At 40.7% G+C, this 25,602-nt stretch overlaps 1 protein-coding gene across 1 annotated transcript in view; it reads left to right on the top strand.

Annotated features, from left to right (window-relative positions):
- The first annotated feature begins 384 nt into the window (after positions 1–384).
- Positions 385–25,602, top strand: part of tmtc2a (transmembrane O-mannosyltransferase targeting cadherins 2a) — a 57,353-nt gene continuing 32,135 nt past the window's right edge. Inside the window, exon 1 of the mRNA XM_034133252.1 lies at positions 385–726. Within this exon, the coding sequence (XP_033989143.1) occupies positions 644–726 (83 nt within the window). The 5' untranslated portion in view covers positions 385–643. The remainder of the gene's footprint in view (positions 727–25,602) is intronic.

Below are 25,602 nucleotides of genomic sequence, written 5' to 3'. Positions count from 1 at the left end.
AGTGGTGTAAAGTAACTAAGTAAATGTACTCGAGTACTCTACTTAAGTACAATTTTGAGTTACATACTCTACTGCTTTGTACTTCTACCCCATTACGATGATGTGAAATACGGACATATTTACCTCAGAATTGTGAAGTATAATATACAAAGTACCAAATACTCAAGTAAAGTACCTCAACATTGAATATAAATACAGTACTTGAGTAAATGTATTTAGTTACTCCCTACAGTAGTCGTCAGCGATGCATACACCATCACTTTCCTCCATCACTGCCTACATTTGTTCCTCCAGTGCAGAGAGCAGTGCGCATGCGCAGCCTCTCTGAAAACCCCATGCGTCTCTCGGCTCGGCTCTCTCCACTGCTGAGGCGGAGAGATGCTCACAGCGGAACACCGCAGCACAGAATGCGGACAGCGAGGAGCCAGACCCGGCTGTAGCGTCCCCTCCCGGCACCTCTCACCCGGCTCTCAGTGCCATGGCTCACAGGGAATATGGCTAACTTTGACACACTTTGCGTGCCACGGGGAAATGCCATGCGAGCGGCTCCATTGAGATCACAATAACAGAGAAGGGGGTGGGGGGGAGGACCCGATTTCAGTCATTTCATAAGGCAGCTCCTCTCCCACTTCGGTCTGGAGAGATGATCACGGAGCTGCTGTGCACCGCCGTGGCTTTGGGTCTCTATCTGAACACGCTGGACGCTGATTTCTGCTACGATGACAGGTAGGTTTCACCGTTGCCATCGACCCCCCCCCCCAACCCCCATCAGACCCTCCACTTGTCATCTCCCTCTGTAAGCTCCGCGCGGGAGCGGGGGTGGGGGTCCGCCTGCTCGCATGTCTGCATGTGCTTTTGTCCCTGTCATAAATCACTGATTATTCTAAGGATGTAGTTAAAAGCAGGACGGTAGGGATAGGAAGGGTTAGTACTGAGACATGCGTGCAATTGTAGTAATAGAACCAGAACATGGCTGGAATCGTGCTCCTATAACTTGGATTCCTGTTTATTATGAAGTTAATATTGCTCTTAATCGTCTTGTCCCTGAAGTTGAAAGGGTAACATCATTCATTCAGGGAATTTCAGTGCTGTAAAGTAACAATGTGTTGCTGCTTTGCACTTCTATTTCACTACTATCCAGAGGTGAATCGTGTACTTTTACTCCATTACATTTATTTAGCAGATTTGGATTAATGATGTGAAATATAATCAAGTCTTAAATCAGACTTTTGTTCCACCTGGAGTAAATTCACAAGCTACCCTGCAGTATACAAAGTCATTAAAACTAGCTGCACCTTTACCAGCTTTGATAACACTTTGATGATCAATAATTATAAAACATATCATATATATTATTCTGAAATGGGCCAATCTGCAGAATGACACATTTTGGTACTTTAAGTATATTTTGATGCTGCTAATACTTTATTTACTTAATTTTTACTTTGCAATGCAGGAAGTTTACTTATAACAGAGTATTCCAGTTTACTTATACCAGAGTATTCCTATACTCTGTTATAAGTAAGTTATAAGTAAACTTTACTTGTTACTTCTACTTTTACTTGAGTACAAGTACTTCTTCCACCTCTTCGGGTACACGTACTTTACTTAAGTATTTTTATGTTATGCTACTTTATACTTCTACTCCACCACATTTTGGAAGCTGATATTTCCTTTACTCCACTAAATGTATTTGACAAAATTAGTTACTTTCCAGATCATGATTATAAGCTAATACCAAATATAAACAAACTAATACATACACTTTGATATATAATTAGAATATATCCAGTAGTACTATATAAAGTAAATTTAGCTCCACCTTTACCAGCAGTGATGAACACACGCTTGGATGATAATAATCCAGATAAGTAATATGTATGATTCTTAAATGGAACACTACGCACAATAAGTACCTTTTAATTTTGTTACTTATTTTGATGCAATACCTTTGTACTCCTACTCAAGTAAGATTTTGTATGCAGGACTTTTTCCTGTAACAACGTATTCTGACACTAGTATTTCTACCTTTACTTAAGTAACACATCTGTACCTCTTCCACCTCTGCTCTTAATCGCCTTGTCCCTGAAGTTGTGCATGTAGCGTTCAGGGACATGCTTAGAGGTTATTTTGTGTGGAAACGTGATATAAAGCGCCCTCCACATGGTCCATGTCCACAGAGGTGAAGTTGAACACGGTGTGTCCTGACAGCAGCCTCGCTCAGTGCTGCAGATGCTCTTTGTGTTGTGATGAAGCACACATGCCTGCTATAACAACGCCCAGAACCCTGGGGGAATTAAAGCTAATTTAAACCGGGAGTTTCATTTTGCAAACAGCTGAATAAACATGTCAGCACTCCTCTGTTTGCAGGGGCATTCTGGGTAGGCCTGTCGCGATAATCAATACATTGACTTATCGTACGATAAATAAAAATGGACTCGATAACTTTTCTGAGCTCGATAAATTGCCGTTTACATGCGTGTTTGTTTACATAAGGATGTGACCAGCATTTTCGCCATTTTCACACACAGCCCATGACACAGCCAGGTCAGGACACTCCGCGTGCAGCAGTGTAGCAGCCAAATTAATAATATAGAGACAAGCAGGAGACAACGTGTGACTTACTCGAGGGGAATTTGAAGTTAAATGGAAGTGGTTGCAAAACCTAATACCACATCTCCGGTGTGGGAATATTTAGGATTTAAGCCAAATCAACGAGGCGAACCTACGGACTTGAATGAGCCGGGCGGTGTGTCGCATTTGTTTTAAAAAGGTAGCAACAAAAGCTAGCAATACGACCAACCTTAAACTGCACCTGAAACACAACCTACCCATTCCGTTTTCCCAGCTGGTAGCAAACACGGCAGCTGGAGATGGAGAGCCCCCACCTTCCCGACAGTTTACAATCAAAGATGCATTTGCCCGACAATGCAAACATGTTGGTGTTCCTTGCTCGAAATCTTTGAAATACAGATTTGGATATGGCCTTTTGAGGCATCTGGGTCTTTGCATGGACAGTGGACTGTACACTTGACTGTTGTTTTAAGGAGGTTTTTTTTGCTTGTGAGACAATGTGTGCTCATATTTATTTATTTATTTATATATATATATATATGAGAGTTTTCCAGCGTCTATTTAATTGATTGTTTTGGTTGTGTGTGATTTTAATTAATTTGTTATAATTAAAGGTGGGGTAGGTAAGTTTGAGAAACTGGCTCGAGATGCACTTTTTGTTATATTCCATGGAATGCTCTTAACATCCCGATAGCAATGAATATCTTAAGTGCTTTGACAAAAAATCCGTAATTCGTAATACTGTAAAAAGCACGACCAATCATTTTAGCCGGCCCGGCTAAAATAACTGGATGGCCTACCTGCCTGTCAGCCTTCCATCTGTGCACAAACTTATCTCGTGCCCTCATTGGTCATGTGCGTGTTCGTGTGTGTTGGAGGAGGGGCTCTGTAAGGAAGTGGCAGATTTTTTCCGGCTGTATTTTCAAATTCTAGCGCACTCGAGCCGGTTTCTCCAAAATTACCTACCCCACCTTTAAATGTATTTGTTTTATTTATTTTATATAATTTATATATTTGAATATTATTTCACATTTCATTTGCAATGTTGAATGTTCAATAAAAAGTTCTGTTTGAAAGGATGTACTTGAATTATTATTATAAATTATCATTATGTCAGTGGTCTAAAATGGTCTTACAACGGTGCCGACAATATTATCGTTTATCGCAATAATTCCCGGGAAAATGTATCTTCCAACAAAATAAATTATCGTGACAGGCCTAATTCTGGGCAACACTCTGCTGACCTCATGTACTGCACAGTTGAAAACAAAGACCAGCATAAGAAACGTTCACTTACAAAAGCCTGTTTCATTTTAGGTACAAGTGTTTATGCCTCTTAATACGTCTTGAATACAGTATAATAAGCAATATCCTGGCTATTAATACAAATATACATGAGTAAGATTAACCAGTGGTTATATCTGGGGTCAGGAGCAACTAGATTTCCAAGACAAATCTGAAAGGCATCCATAATTAATTTGCACATTATTTTAGATTTTTATTCGATAAGTCATTTAGTGGATAATCTGTTTCCAAGGTGACTACTTCAAATGTCTTGCTTTGTCTGACCCACAGACAGAGAAGACATTCCGTTTACAATGATATCAAACTGAGAAAAGCTGTGTCAGCAATCAATAGTCAATCAATGATCATTTCTGCCCTACAACTCATCGTTTAGGTTCATGGATTTTTCTTACACAAAGTAATACTCATTTCCTGATTTAGCTTTCATTTTTTGCCTGTGTTGAATATCAACAATGAAATGTAACTGAACCAGAAAGTTAAGAAACACCGATATAGATTAATCTCAAAAGAATGCTTTAATCATATTCCTGGCCTTAAGTTCTTTCATATCCACAAAAAACGAGTGCCACACATTTTAGCTCTTGAGAATAATAATGTTAAAGTTCAGCACCACAGCTGTGGAACTGGACAGGTAGTTTCTGGCTCCTGCAACAGTTCTGTCAAAACCGATATTAATTATTCGTCCACATGTTGAAATCTGTGATATGCAAGGTATGTGTAGATATTCTGTGGATTAAAACACTGGACACTGCACAGCTCGCCTCCCTTATTCATTCTCAGTTGTTGCTGTCTGGTAAGCATCTCCAGACACCCCTTAAAGGTCAGAGATCCCCCCACTTTACTTTTCAGCACCACCAGTGACCCCTCTGTGTGTTATGCATAAGCAAGACAGAGTGTGCGTGGAGGTGAAGGAGGAGACATAATGCAGAAACATAGGGTGGTGGTAGAAATGAGCTCCAGTTCCATCACACCTTGCCAAGTATCCTGTGGAGCGTCCAGCGGGGTTATTCATCCATCAACCCCGAGCGTACATGAGACCGTGACACTGCGAGGTTGTCAAAAAAGCCCCTGGGTGACAGATTACCAGCGGCTCTGCCCCTGCCTACGCTCGCACTCCATCCCGTCAGTGAAAGTTCAGTATCCGCCAGTGTTGTGGATCTATCAAAGTCACCATGGTAATTTACGCTCCTGGGGACACACTCTGGCGTTTTGGTTCAGCGGTCTCAGATGGAGGAGGTTGAATACCAATCAGGGGTCTGACCTTCCCCGGTCGTTCATCAAACGCTGTCCTCTCTCGGGGTCAAGAGTCGCGTGGTCCTGGTCTCATCCCTCAGGGATCAGAGCAGAGTTATGAGCTAAAGGTTAAGGCGAGAGAAAGATTGAATCGGAGGAGCGTTCCACTAATCATTCTGGTCTGGAGTGCTCTAAAAAGATTGTCATGGCAAATTTGTTCTTCTACATTTGTCTCTTTAAAATGCCTCGTTTTGAGCTGGGACGATCTTATCTGACATTTACCCTATAATCAAATTCATGTCACATGCAGTGCTTAAAATCGACGATGAGATGGCGGCACAGATAATTCAAGGCACTCCAACTTGTCGGGACGTTCTGGACGGTTTCTGCTTTTCCAATCATGTCTAGTGTTTTTCCTGCGCACTGCTAAGTTCCCAGCAGAAGTATCCCAATGAAAAACTTGGCTACGTTTTACTGGCGCTGGGTGAAGATTTAAGCAAGGCCGATTCTTTGATTCTGGAAATAATTGAGAGATGATATGCTGGTTTACAGGTTCTGGTGTTAAGCCAATTGTAAAGGCAGGCTAGTTTGTAGAATCATATTTTAAACAACCTATCATGGTGCTGATATCTTCATGTTTGTACAGGCTTGTAAGATTGATTGCTTGAGAGTTTTGGCCATAGCTTGGGGAATATATTTACTTTGACCTTTGGGCTCTCCTTTGAATACTGATCATCAAGACTTTTGACAGGTTAACAAATGAGGCTTCGCATGATGCTGACATTTTAATGATATTGGTTTCCAACACCTTTTGACGAATCGACCCGGTAAAATATGTCTTTCCTAAGAAGACTAGGACATTCAGACTGAAGGACAAGAGATAATGAAAGCAACATTAGGAAATTAAATGCATCCTAAGTGGCTTTCAGCATTTAGAGTCGTGTTTCCGAAAGCATTTGTGACCATAATCACGTTACGGTCTCTCTGGAAATGCATTACGGTCCCCAGTGGGATTGAAGTGAAAACATCTTTCCCCTTTGTTTCTAAATGGCGAAACACTTTCATTTTGTTAGGTTTGGTGGCATTTGGTTAGGTTTGGATTTTACTTACTTACATTCCGCTTTCTAATTTCAGTTTTATTCTCTATTTGAAAAATCCTTCGGGTTGAAACTGCACAAGGTTTAAACGATTAAACATGCCACACAAATAACTCTGAGGTGATACAGAGCTGTGACAGGAGAGAAGCGCCAAAGGAAGACAGAATATCCAAGTCTGTCCATTTCAACATCTGTTACTTTTCTAGCTCGGTTTCTGAGGTTGACCGATAAATACATCAATATGGGATTGTCTTTAAAAAGTGCCCTTTCATCTCAGTTCAAACCATAGTGCTTGATTTGAAATGCTGGTTTGCCTGTACGCATGTTAATGGTGCACGCATTTGTAAACTCCCTGGAACACTTTTACATATAAAACTGAATCCATAGGGAGAACTGTTTTGCTTCCACTTTTTTCGTTCATGCAACTGCCTGTTGTCCATTGTATAAATCTATAATATGTAGATAGTAATAAGTGGAAGTATGCTCAGTTAATAAGGACCATTGTTTTGTCAGGAATACGTACTTATTATACTGAGATAAGAGAAGCAGTAAATTCAGTTTCAGCAAGAGGTTAGATTTCATTAGTTTATCTGCAGATTTCTTTGTAACTGGCCTTTAACTTAATTTATTACATTTAAAGTTTCTATGTGTGACACACGTTTTTAATTGAGTTCCAACAAAAGGACCCACGTCATCCCTAAATCCTCTCTGTTTGCTATAAGTGGTTATAATTGTTATCTTTTATAAATGGCGGTCCCAAGGCTCAGTTTGATGGGTTACAGTCCACAGTGGTAAATGTTGCAATGAATCTGGGTGCCTCCAGTGGAATAATGATCTAAAACATGTCCCCTAGTTGTGTTCAGGCTGTTTAAGTTACAGTATGTGCTCGGAGCAGATCAATATTGATGGAAGATGTAGGCTTATAAAATGAGTGAGAGAAATCTTTTCAACGTAGTGCTCTAAGATATGAAAAAGTGTCTGACAGGAGGAATTTCTACTGTTAGCGTTTTTGAGATGAGTAACACCGCCTTAAGACACGTGGAAAATTAAAGTCAGCAATGTGGTGAGTGAAAGTGATGAAAAAGTGTGAACAGTAATTTAAGATGGTTTTGAGGCTTTTAACCAGATTTGCGTATAATGGATCCTCTCTTTCGAAGAGAAACAGGCTAACCGTATTAAGAGTGTGGTTTGGTGGTGAAAAACGTCTTATAAACTATCCCAATGAATTCAAGCATTTACATGTTTTTCACTTGTTTTGTTGATGTCTGTTTTTTGCTAGTCTCCTTAGATTTGGTGGTGGAGGGATCGATTATTCGTCAAACAATAGGAACTCCCGCCTTCCTAAAGAATCTCACTTTGATTACTAGCAGATTTTAGTCATGAAAGAACTTAGTGGTCAACTCTGCAGATGTTGTGGCTTTGAATCTGCTTTAAAGCCACAAATGAAGGCTTGAACCCAACGTGTTGAGTTGGGTGAATGACAATCTCCCTTTGGGTTTATAATTAAGTGGTTTAAGCAAAGAAATGGCAGCACATCTGCTGAAGACAGATGAAACATTAAATCCTGTCTTCTTGCACTGGGATGTGCTCCAGCATTTACTTTGCTTAAAAGGGCAGGACAAACAACAGTCTGGCAAATAGAGAGGCTTGTATAGCGTGTTCTTCATAATAAAAGGTATTAAGGCCCGCACAAGGTAGATTTATTTTCCTCAAGATTTAGGGTAAATCTAAATCTCAAATTTTCCTTCATTTTGACATTTTTGCAACAGTCGGATTATCATAGTATTTTCCATTCCATTACTAATTTAAGATATAGCAAGGCCTGGTAAGTGGTATTGTGAATTGCCGACACAGATGACACCATCATTTATTAGGGCGACTAAATTGTGAGTTGTTGATATAAAGTAATGACAAGGATTCTGGTAATTGACTATTCGTTAAAGTATATAAAAAATAGAAAATGTAACCTTGGGGTTTGGGAAATTGTTATCCCATCACCACGTTTTGGGACATTTTCAAGACCAAGAGGTCCTGAAATCAAATATGATACACAACTGTTTGTTTCCGCTTTGTTTAAATCCTCTGTTCTCTTCACAAAGCTAGCATACATGACGGGCTTAATAATCTTAATACATAATACCACGCTTGCTTTTGGAACCACTTAGACTCCAAGAAGAGTTGGGTTTGTTTATTTTTAGGTTGTTCCTCCTCCCATTAGGTCCCAGGCAGCGATGCATGATACTGTTTGAGGCCGCTGCTAACCCTTGGCTGCCCCGTGAGCTTCTCATGCCGCAGTCGACCCGCCCGTCTGCCAGGACAGGACCGCCAAACCTCAGTCCCACGACCCTCACTGTATACCATATGTGCATCCCAAAACACTGGTATCCAAGGACAACACGCCTCGCAATTTTGCCAAAAATATACATGCCAAAGCCGTAGATTTGTCATGCAACATCCATGCTGGATTTGGGAGGATGACAACCACAAACCAAAGATAAAGGAGTGAGAACTGAGTTTCTTATCTGGCCAACTGAGGCGTGTTCATCATGCTCCTCACTAACTGAGAGCCTTCATCACTGTTCAGCAGCATGGGGTTGAATTTCTACCCCAATGCACTAAACTCACTTTGTAAGCAAAGCTCCTTTTTGTGGCGTTAGATTACACTTGTAGAAGGTGGACTCTAAAGCAACTTAAAGCAGTTGTTGCGAAATACAAAACCAAACCCAAGCCGGGGATCGCACAAATCGCAAGCAGTTACTCTTTCTACCTTTTGTAATCAATAGCCATTGAGTATCACCTTTCAGCGAGTGTGGAGTTTTTTTTTGTCCGCAGCCAAGAACAGCTGTCAGAACAGAAAATCAAACGAGGGTTTTTTGCAGCTGCATTTGACAAAGCGCTCACATTTCACTACTGCTCATATCAGTTCTGACTCTGAAGTGAGCTCTCACTTTCATCAACCAGCTCTTCAGATTTGCGAAATGTGAAGGGGTTGGTGTTTTTCACGTGCACTGACACATTTCCCTGGTAATTGTGAAGCTGTCAGTAGTTAAAGGTGTAAATGAACGTGGAGATGGAGCCAGTGTTGCCAAAACACTTTTTTTCTTCTGCCTGCTTGTTTTTCTTTTTTTAATCTAATTCAGCAGGTAAAAAAAGCTCTACACACAATGGTTGATAGGTCATTTCAGAATATTAAAACTAACTTGATGATTGTCAGATTCCATACATTTAGTCATCAATAATATAGCAATACAGAATCAGATTTCTAATTCCTTAGATCAGTTCATAAATTACATTTTAAATGAAACGTATATATCTAATGGTTTTCTGTTTGCCTTAGTAAACTGATAAAACAAAAGGCCAAAAAGGAATTGACCTTGATTCCCAACATATTGAGCAGTTCCTTTAATCTTGCTAATGCTTATCATATTCAAATTGTTGCAAATATAGCCCTTACTACTAGCTACAGTAGTAGTTCTTTAAAACTACTTTAGATGAGTCGAGTTTTTTTATGTGCCTGCTATTTTTATAACCCAAAGAATAACCACCCACCAAGTGTCATTCATTAAGCTGAGTAGCAAGAAATGGCTCCTGAGGATAAAGTGAGATATTTGGGTTCCCAAATCAGATTTTTGTGATGAGGTAAAATTGTTCAATGCAAGCTGTGATGAAAGTCCCATTGTTCTCCGCATGACAGTGACACTGCTGTGCCTAATTATAAAATAAGTAGCAGTAGCTTCACAAAGCCAACAAATTCATTAGCTTGGCAACCGTGGCACTGAACCTTAGCTGAGCCCTGCACACGCTCTTTTCCCTTTTCACGCATGGCTACTCCATGCTAACTCTTGTAAAATATACTAATATGCATAAAACTTTCTGGGTCAGAACAGGGCTGACGTTGTGTGGGGGAAAATCGGTTTGTGCTTCTCACATCGTAAAAACCTGAGAGGGGGAGATTGAGAAAAGTTGGTGTGAGGGCTTTAGGGATTTAAGACTCAGAAGGGATCAGATAACAGCCCTGTTACCTTTACTCAAGGGCACAGTTATAGTGTTTGGTATTGAGATGTAGAAGTAAAGTGATTACACTGGAAGCTCTGGGGGTCTAGTGTGCTACAGTTAGTATTTGTTTACCTTCAATGTTTTTGTAGCACGATATCGGAGACATTTGCCGAAATATAACCTGTAGGGTCAACATGAAAGGGTTGAGAGGGATTTAAGATGGGTATGCAGGAATTTGTCTGTAAACGTATGATTTATATATTCATTTGTACATGAATCAAATGTATTATAAAGGTTAACATTTCTTTAAAAACATAAATTGTTTGATTCTGTGAACACATAAATGTTTAGAAGGGATACTTATGTACATATTTCAGTCACATCCACATGATTTATTCTGCGGAGCGATAGCCTTTCTCCCTTTCCTGTTTCCTCCTGATGAGCGCTTAAAAGAGCAGAACTTCACTAGATAATAATAAATAATAATACATTTAATTTATATAGCGCTTCTCATCTGCCAAGACAAATCTCGAAGCGCTTCACAACAAAGGACACTGATAACATTTGAGAGATTAAAAAATAAAAAATAAAATAAAATAAAATAAAATAAATAAATAAAATAAAAGTCGGAGATAGCGATAAAAATGGCAGTACTCCAGGTGTACCATGCTCAAAGTTTATTGGAAGGCCTGCCGAAAGAAGGGAGTTCCAGAGGCGAGGGGCGAATGAGCAGAAGGCTCGGTTTCCCATTGTTCGGAGACGTGTGCGGGGGATTTAAAGAAGAGGAGCGTGGCTGGAGCGGAGAGAGCGGGTAGATGTCTGTGTACGGATGAGGTCACAGAGGTATTTTGGGCTTTGTCCATTCAGGGCTTTGTAAGTGAGGAGCAGAGGCGGTGGAGGAGGATGGTATGGTCCACTGTGTCAAAAGCTGCACTCAGGTCAAGTAGGACCAGGATGCTGGGTGACCCAGAGTCGGCTGCCATCAGCAGGTCGTTGGCTACTTTAGATAATACAGATAGAGGAAGTGTGGAGGTCTCAGGGCTGCTGTGTTGTTTGGAGGCTCATTGTAGCACAATAGGCTATTTAGAGAAGAGATGACACGAGTTGTGCTATGAAAGGAGATGATGATGACCGTTGGAAACAGAAGGAAGTGGATACGAAGCTTGGAACTGGGATTTCCTGCTTCTTCATAAAGCCCTAGACTTTGGTTTTGTATCATTTCCAGCCAAATTGCAACGCACCAATTCATTCAGGTTTGGCTCAGTAGCAAGGTAATTATTCTGTGTTTAGAACCGTAAAGCACACCATCCTTCAATTTAACTCTCCTCTTTCATTATCTAGGCAAGGTCAGGAAACATTAAAGCCAATTTTCCGATTCTGATGGCCTTCCCATTTATGCTCAATAGTCCGCTCATCCATCCGACCGAGGGGAACTGATCTCATTTCTGCAGTTAGTCTCAGTAGCTTGCTGGAGATAAGGTGAATCACTGTTTAAGTAAAAATAACAGTGCTGACTGTAAGCAATGGAAGTCAGCCTTGATAAATGGGAGGAATCTGCATTTAATAATAGCTGTTTTCCTGTCTCAGTCAGACTGAGATTAACCAGCCACAATATTTATCTTTCTACAGAATGTAATTTGTCTTTTTCCATCGTTTTGATATTCATGGATCAATGGACTGGGAGAGGCTGGGGTTATAGGACTTTCATGATGAGCTATGACAACACTGTAATTTATTTTTGATGTATTTCGAGGTGAAATATAGCACCCCACTCACACTTTCAATTTATTATTTTCATCTTTTAATCCAGGATTGTACTAAAGGTCACTGAATTATTCATGATTCTCTTTTGATAAGAACGTGGCCAGTGTATTGGAGCTCTGTGGTGCATTTTCACTTTCATTTTGAGAAATACGCAACAGAGAGCTTGGATTATGTCAATACTTTGATTGGTTGCCCTCCCGCCTAAAATAAATTCTGCAACCTAGGCAATCAGACATTCTTTTTCATGTGAATTTGAGCTGAGGAAACACACAAAGGCCGTCCTGCGTGTAGATTTGTATCTCGCTCTGTAGACATGGCGAGACATATTAAAGGTCACCACTGAGAGCGACAGTGCCAGCTCATCCACCAAGCTGGGTGCATTTCATCTAAAAATCCCCACAGACATTTTCCCTCCGAGGCTCACTCATTACCGTGATACCACATCCAGTCAATCCATTACCGAGGCTGCTGACTTGAAGATTTAATCTACAGTCTGTGGCCTCCCTGTTTTTTTCCCCAGCATGTACTCACTGATATTGTTATCAGCACAAGAAACAGACCATGTGACGTCCCTGTTGCAGACAGGAAAGATGATGTCCGTAAATTGCACTCTTTTTCCCTGTTTCACACAGGCATGTGACGTGAAAATTGGGCTATTTTTTATTGGAGAGATGACCTATTATATTGCAGTCCTGTTAATAGATTCCCTTTAATAATACACACTGTCCTTCTAATCAGTGAGGTTGCAGTGTTCTGGTAGTCTATGCTAAGCTAACTGTCTGTTGAATCTTTCCTTTCCAGTTTAATGTCCATCCTTGTTTTATTGTAGAGGAAATATTCTTCCCATCAGTGTTTTCTAGGAATATATAAAATAAGAATTACTTTGCTACAATCATTTGTAAAACATAAAAAAGTCATGAAGTTTTAGCACTAGCATGACATCAGTCCTTCTTAGAGGGGAATATAATACTTTTATGATGCTACACAATGCGTTTTATAGTTTTTATTATGGAGTTTCCTGCCGCATTTAAACAGTGCCATATATTTCGGAACCCCTGCTGATAGCATGACAAACTTGGATTATATTAAACCTCCTCCAGGGAATTGCATCTAACATATTTTATTATTTCACTAGCTGCTGTTGGTCTCATAATTCATAAGCTATATCAATTTGCGCTTGCTTTTGTACCATTGACAGAATTAGAATTGTTAAAGGTCCCATGTCATGGCCATTTCTACTGACCATAATTCCATTGTTGAGGTATACTAAAATAGATTTATACTGTGCAATTTTCCAAACTCACATTGGTTTCTCATACAGCATCTCTGTAAAGTATGTGTATTCACCGGTATTCACTCTCTGCCCTAAACGGCTTGTTGGAGCTCCTGCCCCCCCCCCTCCCTGTGAGCCCAGTGTGCTCTGATTGGTCGGGACGTTGCGAGGCTCGTTGCTGCGAGGAGCGGACAGGCTTCCGAGTCGGCGATACTGCGAGAACAAGCTAAACTCATCCTGAGCACACACAAACACTCACAGCCGAAGTAAAAACAATAAGTGTGGCTTAATATTGAGTAAGAAAAAGGTTTATAACGCTGTGAGAATGGGTCTGCGGCCTCTGGGTATTCACACGTCACAGTACCCAGGAAGTAAAGAATGGAAAATGAGAAATCTCCAACGAGGCGTTTTGAGGCAGCATAGACTGTGTTAGAGTTTTACTCGCTACAGGGTGTACTTTGAGGGTTTTTGACTCTGCAGACCGTTTACATGCATAAAAACCTTCATAACACACAAGGGGACGGGTAATAACCGGAAAAGCATGACATGGGACCTTTAAGGTTTTTTCAGAGCTGAGTGAAAACGATGCTCGAGTTAAACTACCTTTAAACCACTTTAGTTGTCTTTTGCTTTGTCCTAAGTTAAGGGTCAAATGGATGGGGTTTGACTTCATTGGTTCCAATGTGAGAGTTGAGTTCAGGCAAATGGTTTCGTTGTACCAGCCGTGTTGAACAGATCACAGATCAGACTTGAAAAGATCTGAGATAATTAGCACGGATCCTTGAAAAGAAGACTGATTTGGTTTGGGTTGGCCCTTGTGGTACCCCTCTATTGCTACAGTTTCTCTCTGGCTAATGCTGGAATGTGACAACTGGTCACGGCAGAAGAAAGGAGGGCCTATTCTGGATTGGTTACAGTGCTGGACAGCCTGTTAGTGCAGCATACTGGGCCATTACCAATGCTTCATTTGAATGTGACCATTGAAAGCTATAGGCTTCGCTCTTCCTGAGTGTGACACTGCAGTCTTTTTCTGAACTCGTTCTTTACATCCAGGCACAAATCCTCAACATTCTCATAGTAGCTGCATTTTTTAATTTCTGATCAGATTACAAACCAATTTTGGAGGAGAATTAAAGTATTCTTTTCCTAATCAGAGACAGAAGGCTTTCAAGCAGGAACAGAATGCAGCTTTGTTTCTCCAGCTGCTCCCTTGGCCGTGCGGCAGAATTCAGATCCTCCACTGGCTCGATGAATTGTCATCAGCAATTAAAGTTCTCCTGATTATAATCTCTGCAGAAGATATGAAATGATCTGCTTTCTCAAGGAGCACCGAAGTCTGAACAGAAGTTTGTCTCCCGCAGAACAGACAACAATATAAACTCCTCATATACATTACCCTTCAGCAAAAGTACTCTTTACTAATTAATCCTGTGTGCTACTTTTATAGAAAAACTAGGGTCAGGGGAACTTAAAAGTACTTGAAGTTTCAATGGTTTGCAGAGTCTTATAAACAGATTTTTGGTGCAGAATAGAGAGAAAGAACTCTCTTTCCTTGGCGAGAACCCCAGCTGGACATTGCCAAGGTCTGCCATGCTTTTGATTCCATTGAAGCAAGTAGGCCGGCAACACTCTGGAGAGAGTATCGGTGGGTATTGTCAATGCACTGTGGGCACACCTGGTGCTCTGTAAGTGTGTTAGTAAATCGGAACATATGTGCATACAAATTATTATATTGGCCGTCCTTTCTGAGCCGTGACTCCCCACGACCCATCAACCTTTCCCTCAATTCCCTGTAGAGAAGAATCAATGCCAGACAACGTGTTTTCGCTCGGTGTCCCCCCTTTCAATTCAGGTGGGCAAGTGGGGCTTCCATAATGATGAGTGTCGGTGACTGGAGGGGCACGTTTATATAGGTCACTGTGCCAACACCTGCTGCTTCTCTGGAACTAGGCCAAAGGAATTGATTGTGGAAGCAGAAGGTGATGAATTAAGGAGGTGAGGGAAAAGGGAATAGGAGTTGTCTTGTCACATAATGGTGATAGAGAAATAGTCACGCTACTGAAGGTGCAACACTCAGGAGAATAATCTGACAGGAAAAGGATTAAATAAATGTGGTAATACAGAATTAGTTTTCAATTAAAAGCATGTAACTGCCTACAATTTACTGTCATCTATTTTATTCAAGTCTCCAATTTTCTAAATGTAAAACATATGCATCACAGTTTATGAATCTGAAATAAGCACTAAATGCGTCCAGAAAAAGTCAACTGGATTTCCACCAGTTAAATACATATTCAATATTAAATTTCCCCTCATTCAAATTGAAGGTGGACATTTAAATATAAAGTAACAGTCCTGTTGCTAAAATCCCCATTAAGACCCCCAGAAAAATGTCATAAATTTGCATACATTTCTGGAGATGCAACAATGTTGTATGAGCAACATCTGTCTGGCATTTTAAATCCTCATCAGCCTGCACACAGCTGTGATTTATGTATTGTCTGGCAGAGACGGAGAACAGCACTCAATCCGTTTTTAATCAAGCGTCACATTTATCACTGTGGATGCAGGCGACTCGGGGAGCCCACCCTAATTACCCGTCTGCAGGCAGACACTGTAATCAAACGTCGGGACCGCACTGGATGCAGAATTTGGACAGACTGATTGGCTGCACATTTGTTTTCTCGTAACATGCTGGAGGTTGTTTTCCTTTCTGGATCCCACTGGTGGGGTGTGGATGGATGGTGTAAAAGTTGGCCTCTGTTACCGTGATAAGAGCTGGATGTGTAGGAAAGCATATAAAACTCTAAGCATCAAGTGCTCCTGGATATTGGCTCATTTAAATGTGTTTCTCACTATGAATGCTGTTGGGCACGTTACCATACTGTAGGCATATGGCATATTTATTAGGTGCAACTTTTTTTTTAGATACCTATGAATTCTACAGTAAAAGCTCCTATCTTAATGTGAAAGGCAGAAACAAAACTTGTTTATTGGAGCCTTTTTTCAAAGACGTTCCTGGTGGTCTTAGGGGTGTTCATGGAGTTGTGAAACTATAATTAGCTGTTGAACTGAAAATTAAAGTCCCCCAAACCTGAGTCTCAATTGTTTTCCAATTATCTTGCACTCTCATACATATGTCTTTTTTTAATAGTATGAATACTGCACATTTGCTGCACAGACCTCTTGTGAATCTGCAAATGTACACTAAGTTTCCATGTTAAAGGTCCCCTATAATACTGTTTTTCATCAATATATTATAGGTCTCAGCTATATACAAAACATGTCTCTGAAGTGTTTGGCTCCAAATACCAAACAGATCATTGCAGCATTACCCATAATCCCCTCTGTTTCAGCCCTGTTTCCAAAGTGCTGATTCTCTGTCCGTTACTTTAGATGAAAATAAGGAGCCTCTCCCCACGCCCCTCTGAGAGATATTTGGTTAAAAAGAACACAATGGTGCTCTAGGAGGAGATTCAGGTGATAAGGGGGGGGGGGGGGGTGGGGGGGGGGTTACCTTGGTTGGTTATTGGCTAATGGTTACAAAAGCCAAAAAATCGTTATGACATCATAAAGTGGCCAACATCTGATCAGCTCATTTTCAGACATGTTTTATATAAATGGATCAGGACAAAAAGAGAGAGAATCTTTTTTCCTGAAATTTTCAGAAACTCTTTACACAGAGGGGACGCATATTTAAAAGACATGAAAAAGTGGATTTTGCATAATAGGTGACCTTTAAACATTTAAAAATTGAATCAATTCTGCTGCTTTTTTACGGCGTGAGTTTTCAACCCCTCGAATCCCAACTCTGTCTTTCTTTTCACTGCCTCTGATATATTTCTGTCCTGAGGGGAGCAGAGCATTAGTTTTATTAGCCATTGATTTCCTATAGCGTCCCCACCTGCTGTGGGCAGAGGATCCATCACAGCCTTTTATTGACACCATCACTCAGGGGACGTGAGGTGGCCTGGGCCTTCCTCTCAGCTGAAGTGGCGGCATTGTTGTAAGATCACCTCTATTTTGTGCTACCAGCTAATGGGAAGTGATCAATCAATCACTTAGATGGAGATAAGGACTGAGCAATCAATCTGCTGAAAAATAGATGAAGGAGTTGCACTCTCAATGATTGGGTTCATAATGTCTAACCACAAAGAAATTGAGTGTATTAGGAAATATCTGTGTAAAATGTACTCTAATGAGATTGAACTTGTTTCCACACTAGGCAATAAATCATGTTTAATACGAGTTGATCAGAAACAATATTGAATTGCTCATTATGAAAGTTACAGTTTTTCTAAGTAAAGAACAAGAGCGAAAAGGATGTTGGCTTACCTTAGCATAAAGACTAGTAGCAGGCAGAAAGTATATCCTGGCCAAAAGCTAACTATTTGTTTGTGCCTTTCTGTTCGTACACGGATTAAACATTTCTTAAATACTGAGCTTAGAGTTGTCGTTAGGTTTATTTGTGAACTTTGGACAGGGTAACTGCTTTTAGCCTTTTTAAGCTTGGCTAATTTGCTTCCCTGCTCTTGCTTTATACTAAAGTGAGACATACAACTGGTATCCATCATTTTTGCTCAGAAAGCAAATACGTTTATTTCCAAAAATGTTAAGTATTCAATTTATCATTTTACAACAGTTTATACATTTTGCTTTGCATAATGAGGTTACTTGGTTATAATCGGTCATCAATGGGCATAGAATACAATTCATTTGCATCTCAGACTTGAACCAATCAATAAATGATTGCTTTTCTTTGTTGAAACTTCAGCACAAGCCTTTCGTTTGTACTTGACAACATAAACTTGCAAATTGATATGCTGTCATGTTTTTTTTAAATGTTTGTAGAAGTTGAACCTTGCCTTTTTTAGATTTAAAATATGTATTTGCAGCTGTCAGGATATTTGGAAGTACAGAGATGCGAGTCAACAATATTTACAAATTCAAATCACGGCACTGCGTCACCACTCTTCATTTACTGATTGTTTTGGCGTCCAACTGGCTCCAATCTCCTAACAACAGCTTGTGTGCGAGACATTGTTTGATCTGCACTGGAAAATCAAAACAGACACACATATTTTGTACTTATCAACTAGTATCTTCAAGTCATGCTCTATATTATTTAGGTCAAGTACAATGAGTTGAACTTGACCTTGGCTTATTTGGAGCTTGTTGTTCTGCCGATCAGGAAACCGGCTTTACAGGGGACATGAAAGCGAGTCCTTGGCCTGACAGAAGAGAAACAGCCAACTTCCTGACTGTTTCAGCCTCTTTGAAGCACCCGGAAGAAATCCGTTTCTCCTGATTGGTTGCTGGGACAGACGGAGGATGTAGAGGAGACTTTATCTTAATCAGGTATGAGTCGGCTGCTGGGCTGTGCGTAATGATGAAGCTGAAACAGCTGGACTCCGGTGATGAGTAGCAACTATTCTATAAGTGTGTTCTTCTTATATTACTTAGTTGGACTTAAGCCAACCGTTGACGTGTGTGGAATCTAACCATGTTTTATCAAGTTGAAAAATGTGGCCTGTGGATCTGTGAGCTACATATACAAATGTTAATCAATGCCATGTTAGCGGCATGCTTTTTCGCAAGAAATAAATATATGCATTTTTTTGTCGTTCTTGTTGTGTTCAACTCTTTGCTTGAAGTGTTAAAAGTAAGTTATTTGACTGGCCTTTTTATTTCCTCAAACTTCTGGCTGGTTATTCTGCACCCTTGGGGAAAAGGCTGGGAGCTGCAGGATGGGCTATTTTTAATCAATGAAAAGAAAGATCCAGTGAACTGTGCAGGAGAGATAAAATGTAGGTTAGTGCCTTGAATACAAAGTAGCTTGCATCCTTTGTCTCAGGTTTATTCTCAGAAATACATGTATAAAAAGATGAAAATTATGCAGGTTTTGTCCTTTTTCTAAGTCGCCAGTGCCAAGCTCTGTTGAACACTATCCAGCAGCAGTTCAAATAATGGAAAATAAACAGTATTTGCACCTGCTGGGCATTAAATCTGTCAAATCGATGTCAAATTTCATTTTAAGCACTAGGAAAGGGAAGAGCTTCTGCAAGGCGGAGGATAAATCTTTCCCCAATAGGCCACTAGCAGTATGAGAGAGTTTTATGAATGCTATCTGGGCATTTATGGATTTTCCTCTCCTCCCATATTCGTGCCAGTTTGGCGTGGGAGGGAGTGTGGGAATGCAGCGGTGCCACTTCTGGTCGGGTATTGTTCTCCCGCATGTGTCGCTGACGTGTGATGTTTGAACACACCCTTACTGCTCACTTCCTGTCCCTTTCTGTCTACAGATATACAAACTAAACAGAAACAAAGAAAAGGAAATATTTTATTAACGTCTTGTAATGTCTTTGTCCGCAGCAGAGCTATTTAGTGAGGAGAAATGGAAATCAAATCTTTATTAAGGTAGGACGAATACTGATGAGGATATAAGATCCTGCAGCCAGAGCTCATCTTACTCTTTCATCTTCCTCATCATCTCCTCATCGCCCGCTGTCATTCTGTGGCTACATAATGGAAGGATTATAGCAGCTGAAAATCAGCCAATGAATGAATCACTCAAGCCGAGTGTAACGTCTTCACGCTTTTTGCGCCGTGATGGATGGTTAGGTACTTTAAGATTAAAAAAAGATCAGATCTCCACGTGTTCAGCCGCCTCATGTGGTGCAATACAATACGCTCCCCACTGCAGTGACCATTGAGCTGTAATGTATGGGATTTTTTTATCCTCAACCAGCTGTGGCGTTCACTGGGAACAAAGCCATGAACATTGTTTTCCTTCAAACTCCAACACCACATGGAATTAGTCAGAACACTGCTTCATATGGATTACGTACTTTGTCGGTGTAGATGTGCAGCGTGAGTGTGGAGCCCTGAGCGCATATACACACCACCTTTAAATCAGATTACTCTTGACCCCCGACCCCGGTGCATGTCTCAGGAACTCAATGCACTCTTTCTAATCCTGTTGGCATTGGATTTAGACAGAGGTGATCTGGACCCTGACACTCAACCACACACACACTCTGGCTCCATCTCTCGAATACACTGCCCCCTATCACTATGCAAAGACAGAATCATAACGATGATGATGGATTAAATAGTCGGTCTTGGATGTTTGTTCCTGAGTTAAACAAGAAGAGTCATTGAAAACGTTATTAATGCAGGCAAACAACCATGAGTGAGTTTAAAACAGACACATTTTTCCTATTGGTTGAGGCTGCCGCTTGGCCAATCGAAGCCAACCACAGTTAAACTCATGGTGGTTGTTTAGCAACCAGAAGCAACTGTATTATTCACTCCTTCACATGCGTAGAATGGAAGTAAATGGGAAGAAAATATTGGCCAATGTTATGACAAAGTGTCTGACAAAGCCTTTAAAATAATATATTTTTGCATAACCAATGAAGGGTTGCCAATTCTTATGGAAAACCTCATTAGAACCAATCACATTTTCTAAAGCCTAGAGTAGAGTCATCAAATGTCCAATGTTTTGTCCAACATAAATCAAATATATTAACTTTTCAATGATATAAGACCCCAAAACAAATACTGAATCCTTGCTTTGGAGAGGCTGAGGCCAAATCAAATGTGGTGTTCTTATACCTAAAATTGACTTCACTTGATCTATTTTACCTTTTTCATTTTGCAATACATTATATTGATAGTAACTGTAGAGTTAATCAAACTGGAGACATTGCAGTTAAGGTGTATGGCCCTTTAAGTCTGTTCTTGAGAAGACATTTGTGAGTCTTGTTGTTTTCACTATTTCAGTACAAAATGGGTGTCAATACACTGTGATCCAGGCAGATTTCACTTGTTTATATAGGTGGCAGTTCCTTAATCATAGCGCTGTTTGGTGGCAACACCTCAACACATTTTCCACTGCGCTGCTCTGATTGTTTATGCTTCTCCAGTACGGAGGATTTTTCGTAATCATCTGCGTTCCTGTTACTGGCGCACAAAGCCAACAGCATCAGTGTTGTGTTTACTTCAGCGTGCGTCAGCCCGACATTAGCATTGTGTGAATAGGCCTGCCTGTGTGCGTAATTAGCACTCAGATTGCTCAGTGAGGAGATGGAAATCTAATAGATCTTGGACAAGAGGCACTGAAAAGAGCTGGGTTCCAGAGAAGACCAGTTCAGATGAGTTACATTATGAAGGGAGAGCAGAAGATAAAAAGGAAAAAGGCAGCGATAAAAGTAATGATGACAAATGAGGGAGATAAAATGGAGGGATGAAATCTTATTAACTTCACATGTACTTTTAATCAAGAAAGGATGGAGTTGGTGGGTAGAAATAAATACATAATGGTAGCAAATGGAAGATACAAAAATGACTGTCGTGATGATTGGCTAATCCGTGTTATTACTGCTGTCAGGGAGCAGGAGGATGCACTCTGCTACATCAGGTTGTGATTCAGCCGCTCCTGATGACGTTAAGTGAAGGCAGTTTACACTAATGATGTTTATTAGAGGCAGCCAACGGACAGGCTAAATATTTGAGATGGACTCAAGTGCAGAGTTTTGCAATGCAGTTAACATGAGTGCTATTTTATTAGAGCACACACAAACATTTAAAGGAAAGGTAGGTTTATTGAGTCAGACCACATAGAGTGATTTACGTTTGTGTATTGCAGTATGTTTGTACATACACTGATATCTGTAAACTGAATTTTACAAGGACGCAATTACAGAAACGTCTTTTTGTAGGATGCAGTCTGCATATCCATGATAAATATTGATATTGGTTGGAAATTAGTTGTTTAGAATAATGAATATAGCTTACATGAACACATGTTCAGTAAATAGGTTATGCTTATCTGTGGATATGAGTTGTGTATAGACAAACCAAATTGGCTTTGGAAATGCTCTATGGTGAAAATGCATTCAAGGAGTTTGTAACACTGCAAGGATACATGCAATGCATTTCAACAGAAATCCAATCCACCTTTTAATATAAAGAAGATTTACAGAAGGGAAACTAAATAAAAAAAATTAACAGGAGTAGCTCTAACATGCATGTTGATTAAGAGCAATTGTTGGTGACAGATTGAAAATACTGAAAAAGTTCCATGACTCTAAGAAGGGCAAAATTGAGAATCTGTGCCTTTCATTAACTTGAGACTGTACTATTTAGTTACAAGAGTATCCAGACAGATTAGGGTGTGTCAACTCTTTGTATTGCTGCTGCACAAAGGGTTGGAATATCTGACAGTAGATTCTGCTCCACCTTAGCTGTATTAATGGGAGATGCAGTGATTTCCTTTCCACCCAAACTAAATCATCTTTAAAAGAAAACGTAATGTAATGTAATGTAAAAGAAAACACCTCTTTCGGCCCCATTCGATGTATATTTGCCTACTGTCCCTAAAAGAAAGAAGGCCTAGACCTAGTGTGTGTCTTGAGGCAGCCACAGCACATGAAAAAGCAAAGTGGTGAGATCACCGTTGGGGAGGAGGTGGAGTGCTTCATTTGCATATTGAAAAGAAACATACTCCAACACTGAAAGACGGCCAATTTTCTCCTCACTGAAAGCAGTGGACAGGTGAAAGAAGACCTCACCCTATTACAAATGGACCAAAAAAAAAAAAGAAGTTTCTTTTCAGCCTTGAATAGAAATCCCTTCGATTTTACCTCCCCCCACAAAAAAAAAGGAGAAAATTGAAAAGAGCGAACCCGTCCTGTACTTTGAGGATTGTGAATAGAGCGCAGCCCGCCTGCCTGCCCCACATACGGCGGCTGAATACAAAAGACCCCCCTCTGTAAGAGCAATCACTACGGGAGACCACTCTATCTGCACCGCTGCAGCGACACGACTCAATGAAGCCGTCAGCACAGGCTCTGCTGTCACACACACACATGCACACACTCACAAACACAAAGAGGGACACCTTGCATGTAGCACACACACACACACACACACACACACACACACACTAGTACTTTCCCAAAACACCCTCATGGCTCATGCTCTCTCTTCATCCTACAGATCAGCAGTGCCGGGCAGGAAAAGGGAGGGAGATGAGTGGTTGGCGCAGATTTGAATATTTAAATTATTTATCACCAGAGAGTATTGAGATCCAAGGCATGCCAGGGGACCCGGGGGAGCAGGGTGAGGGTGAATCTAGCCTTGTTTGGATTTGATAGTGTGCTGTTTATTGCCTGAAGGGACACTGGAAAGAAGAAAACATTGCAGATTTTGTGATATGCAGATATGTTATTTATTCTTTCTCCGTTATACATCTTTTATGTGGGGTTTCAGTGAAGTAATGTGTAGTCTCTCAGGACTTTCATGTAAATACCGCATTAATAAAAATTTCAATCATAATATTTCAATATGTCCACTGCTCATATATCCCGCTATGATTTCAAGCTGTATTGGGACTGTAAAAGGTTTTATAAATACTAGCTCACTGTGGAACAACATTAAAAAACTGAGGTTTGTAAACCGGATGATGTAATGCATTAGATCCGAAGAAATATTGGACAAGGGAGAGTTCCACTTTGGCTTGTGAGAAACACATTTTCCTTTTTGTGACGGAAAACAATCCTGGGAAATGGAGGAATTTACTGTAGCTCAAGCGATGACAGGGCTTCCCAAGGAAAACATATTTCAATTTGGATTAACACATCGAGCAGTTGGATTCATCTGCTTTCTTTTCTCCACCTCATTGTCGTCGGTTCTTTATAACTTTCCTGCTCTCATGCTGGGTACAGGCTGGTCTGTGCTGATCTCCCCCTCCCTCTGCTTTATGCACTCAGCACTAAGTTACAATCTGGAGACAAAGGAAGTCCTCGGCTGGCCCCCTGTCGCTGTCCTTTTCCCCTCTCTGGTGCGCCATGAGCAAGCACAGAAATAACACTGATCCTAATCAACCCTGCCACTTGGCCATTGTAATCAAATCTGAGAAACTGCAATTTGTTTTCACTCCACACTTATTTTGGTTGTCCTCAGGTGACAGCTTGCGTTCATTTAAACATTTACTAGTGATTTGAAATCCGTTTTTCTTTGTTGGCTCCAGTACTTGAGTCAGCTTGGTGCTCGTTAGGAGGCATTGTCCACAGCCGAACGTATTTTCAAAAGTCCTTTTTCATCAAGTTACTATTCTGTTCTGTCAATGTGATTGTGAAGCTTATGTTCTGAAGTTTATTAAGTTTTGTTTTGTCAAGTAGCTTTCCTATTTTCTTCAAAGATTCTGATATAACTAATCATTTACTATTTATGTTTCATCTTTTAATTGATGCATTCCTAATGTTTTCTGAGTTGCTTTGTGTTTAGTACATGCTTTTTGCTATAAGTGTCTGGTTTGTCCACACTTGGGTTAAAGGCTCAAGCACATCCAATACTTTCAGTACCATTGGCCCACAATTTAAATGAGTTAAAGAAAATGTTTCTGTATTTGGCAGATTCTCCCTGCTCTGAGTGCTTGTAGCTGCCATCCATCTCCCTTTAATCCCCGTGGTGAACCTAATTTGTTTCAGCCTGTGAGTGCACACCAGTGTGGATCGTGTCCCCAGTAATGATCCGCTAATTATGAGAATCCACAGCAGCCGTGGAGGTGTGTGTGTGTGTGTGTGTGTGTGTGTGTGTGTGTGTGTGTGTGTGTGTGTGTGTGTGTGTGTGTGTGTGTGTGTGTGTGTGTCCTGTGACATATGTCCATGCTGTGTGTCAGAGAGAGCAACAATGTGTTTAATCACACTCTGAGGCCTGTTTCTTACATTTGGGTCCTCATTCTATTCGTCTATTAACCTTCACTTATGACTGGTTTATTGGCAACGTGAAAAACATATTTTATTAGGAGGCTATGCTGTAATACGTAAATGATTTAATAATACCGGCATTAAAATGCTTAGTTTCATAGGATGTTATTGAGCTTGAAGCTGCTATATATTTGTATACATTAACATTTGATCACATGACTGCCTTTCTGTGAAAGGAGCTGCTGGTAGTGACGGAATAAAGAAGAAATTCACCCTGCAGTTCCTTTGAGCTTAAAGGTCCTTACACACCAAGCCGATTTTCGGCGTCGATAGATGTCGGGCCGTCGATGAGCGTTGTGTCGCCGTACTCAGATTGGTGTGTCTTGGTGTGTACTGCACCGCCGTGTCTTTTCGGCCGTGCCGACACCTTCCGCCGCCGATTCGACATGTTGAACCGGGAGGCTGTCGGCTAAAGGCCGTCGGCCAAAGAAATCACTCTGATTGGCTGTTCAGCTTAGCGAATCAGTGCATGAGAAGTGAAACGGACGTGAGGGACCCAAACAAACTATTAAGAAGGCAAATCTGAGATTTCATTTAACTCCTGCTCTCGACACAGGTTCGGGAAAGCCCCATGAGCTTCTCGCTG

The sequence above is a fragment of the Trematomus bernacchii genome, unplaced genomic scaffold (assembly GCF_902827165.1).
Source record: "Trematomus bernacchii unplaced genomic scaffold, fTreBer1.1, whole genome shotgun sequence".
Taxonomy (NCBI): domain Eukaryota; kingdom Metazoa; phylum Chordata; class Actinopteri; order Perciformes; family Nototheniidae; genus Trematomus; species Trematomus bernacchii.
This window is presented reverse-complemented; position numbering and strand designations above follow the sequence as displayed.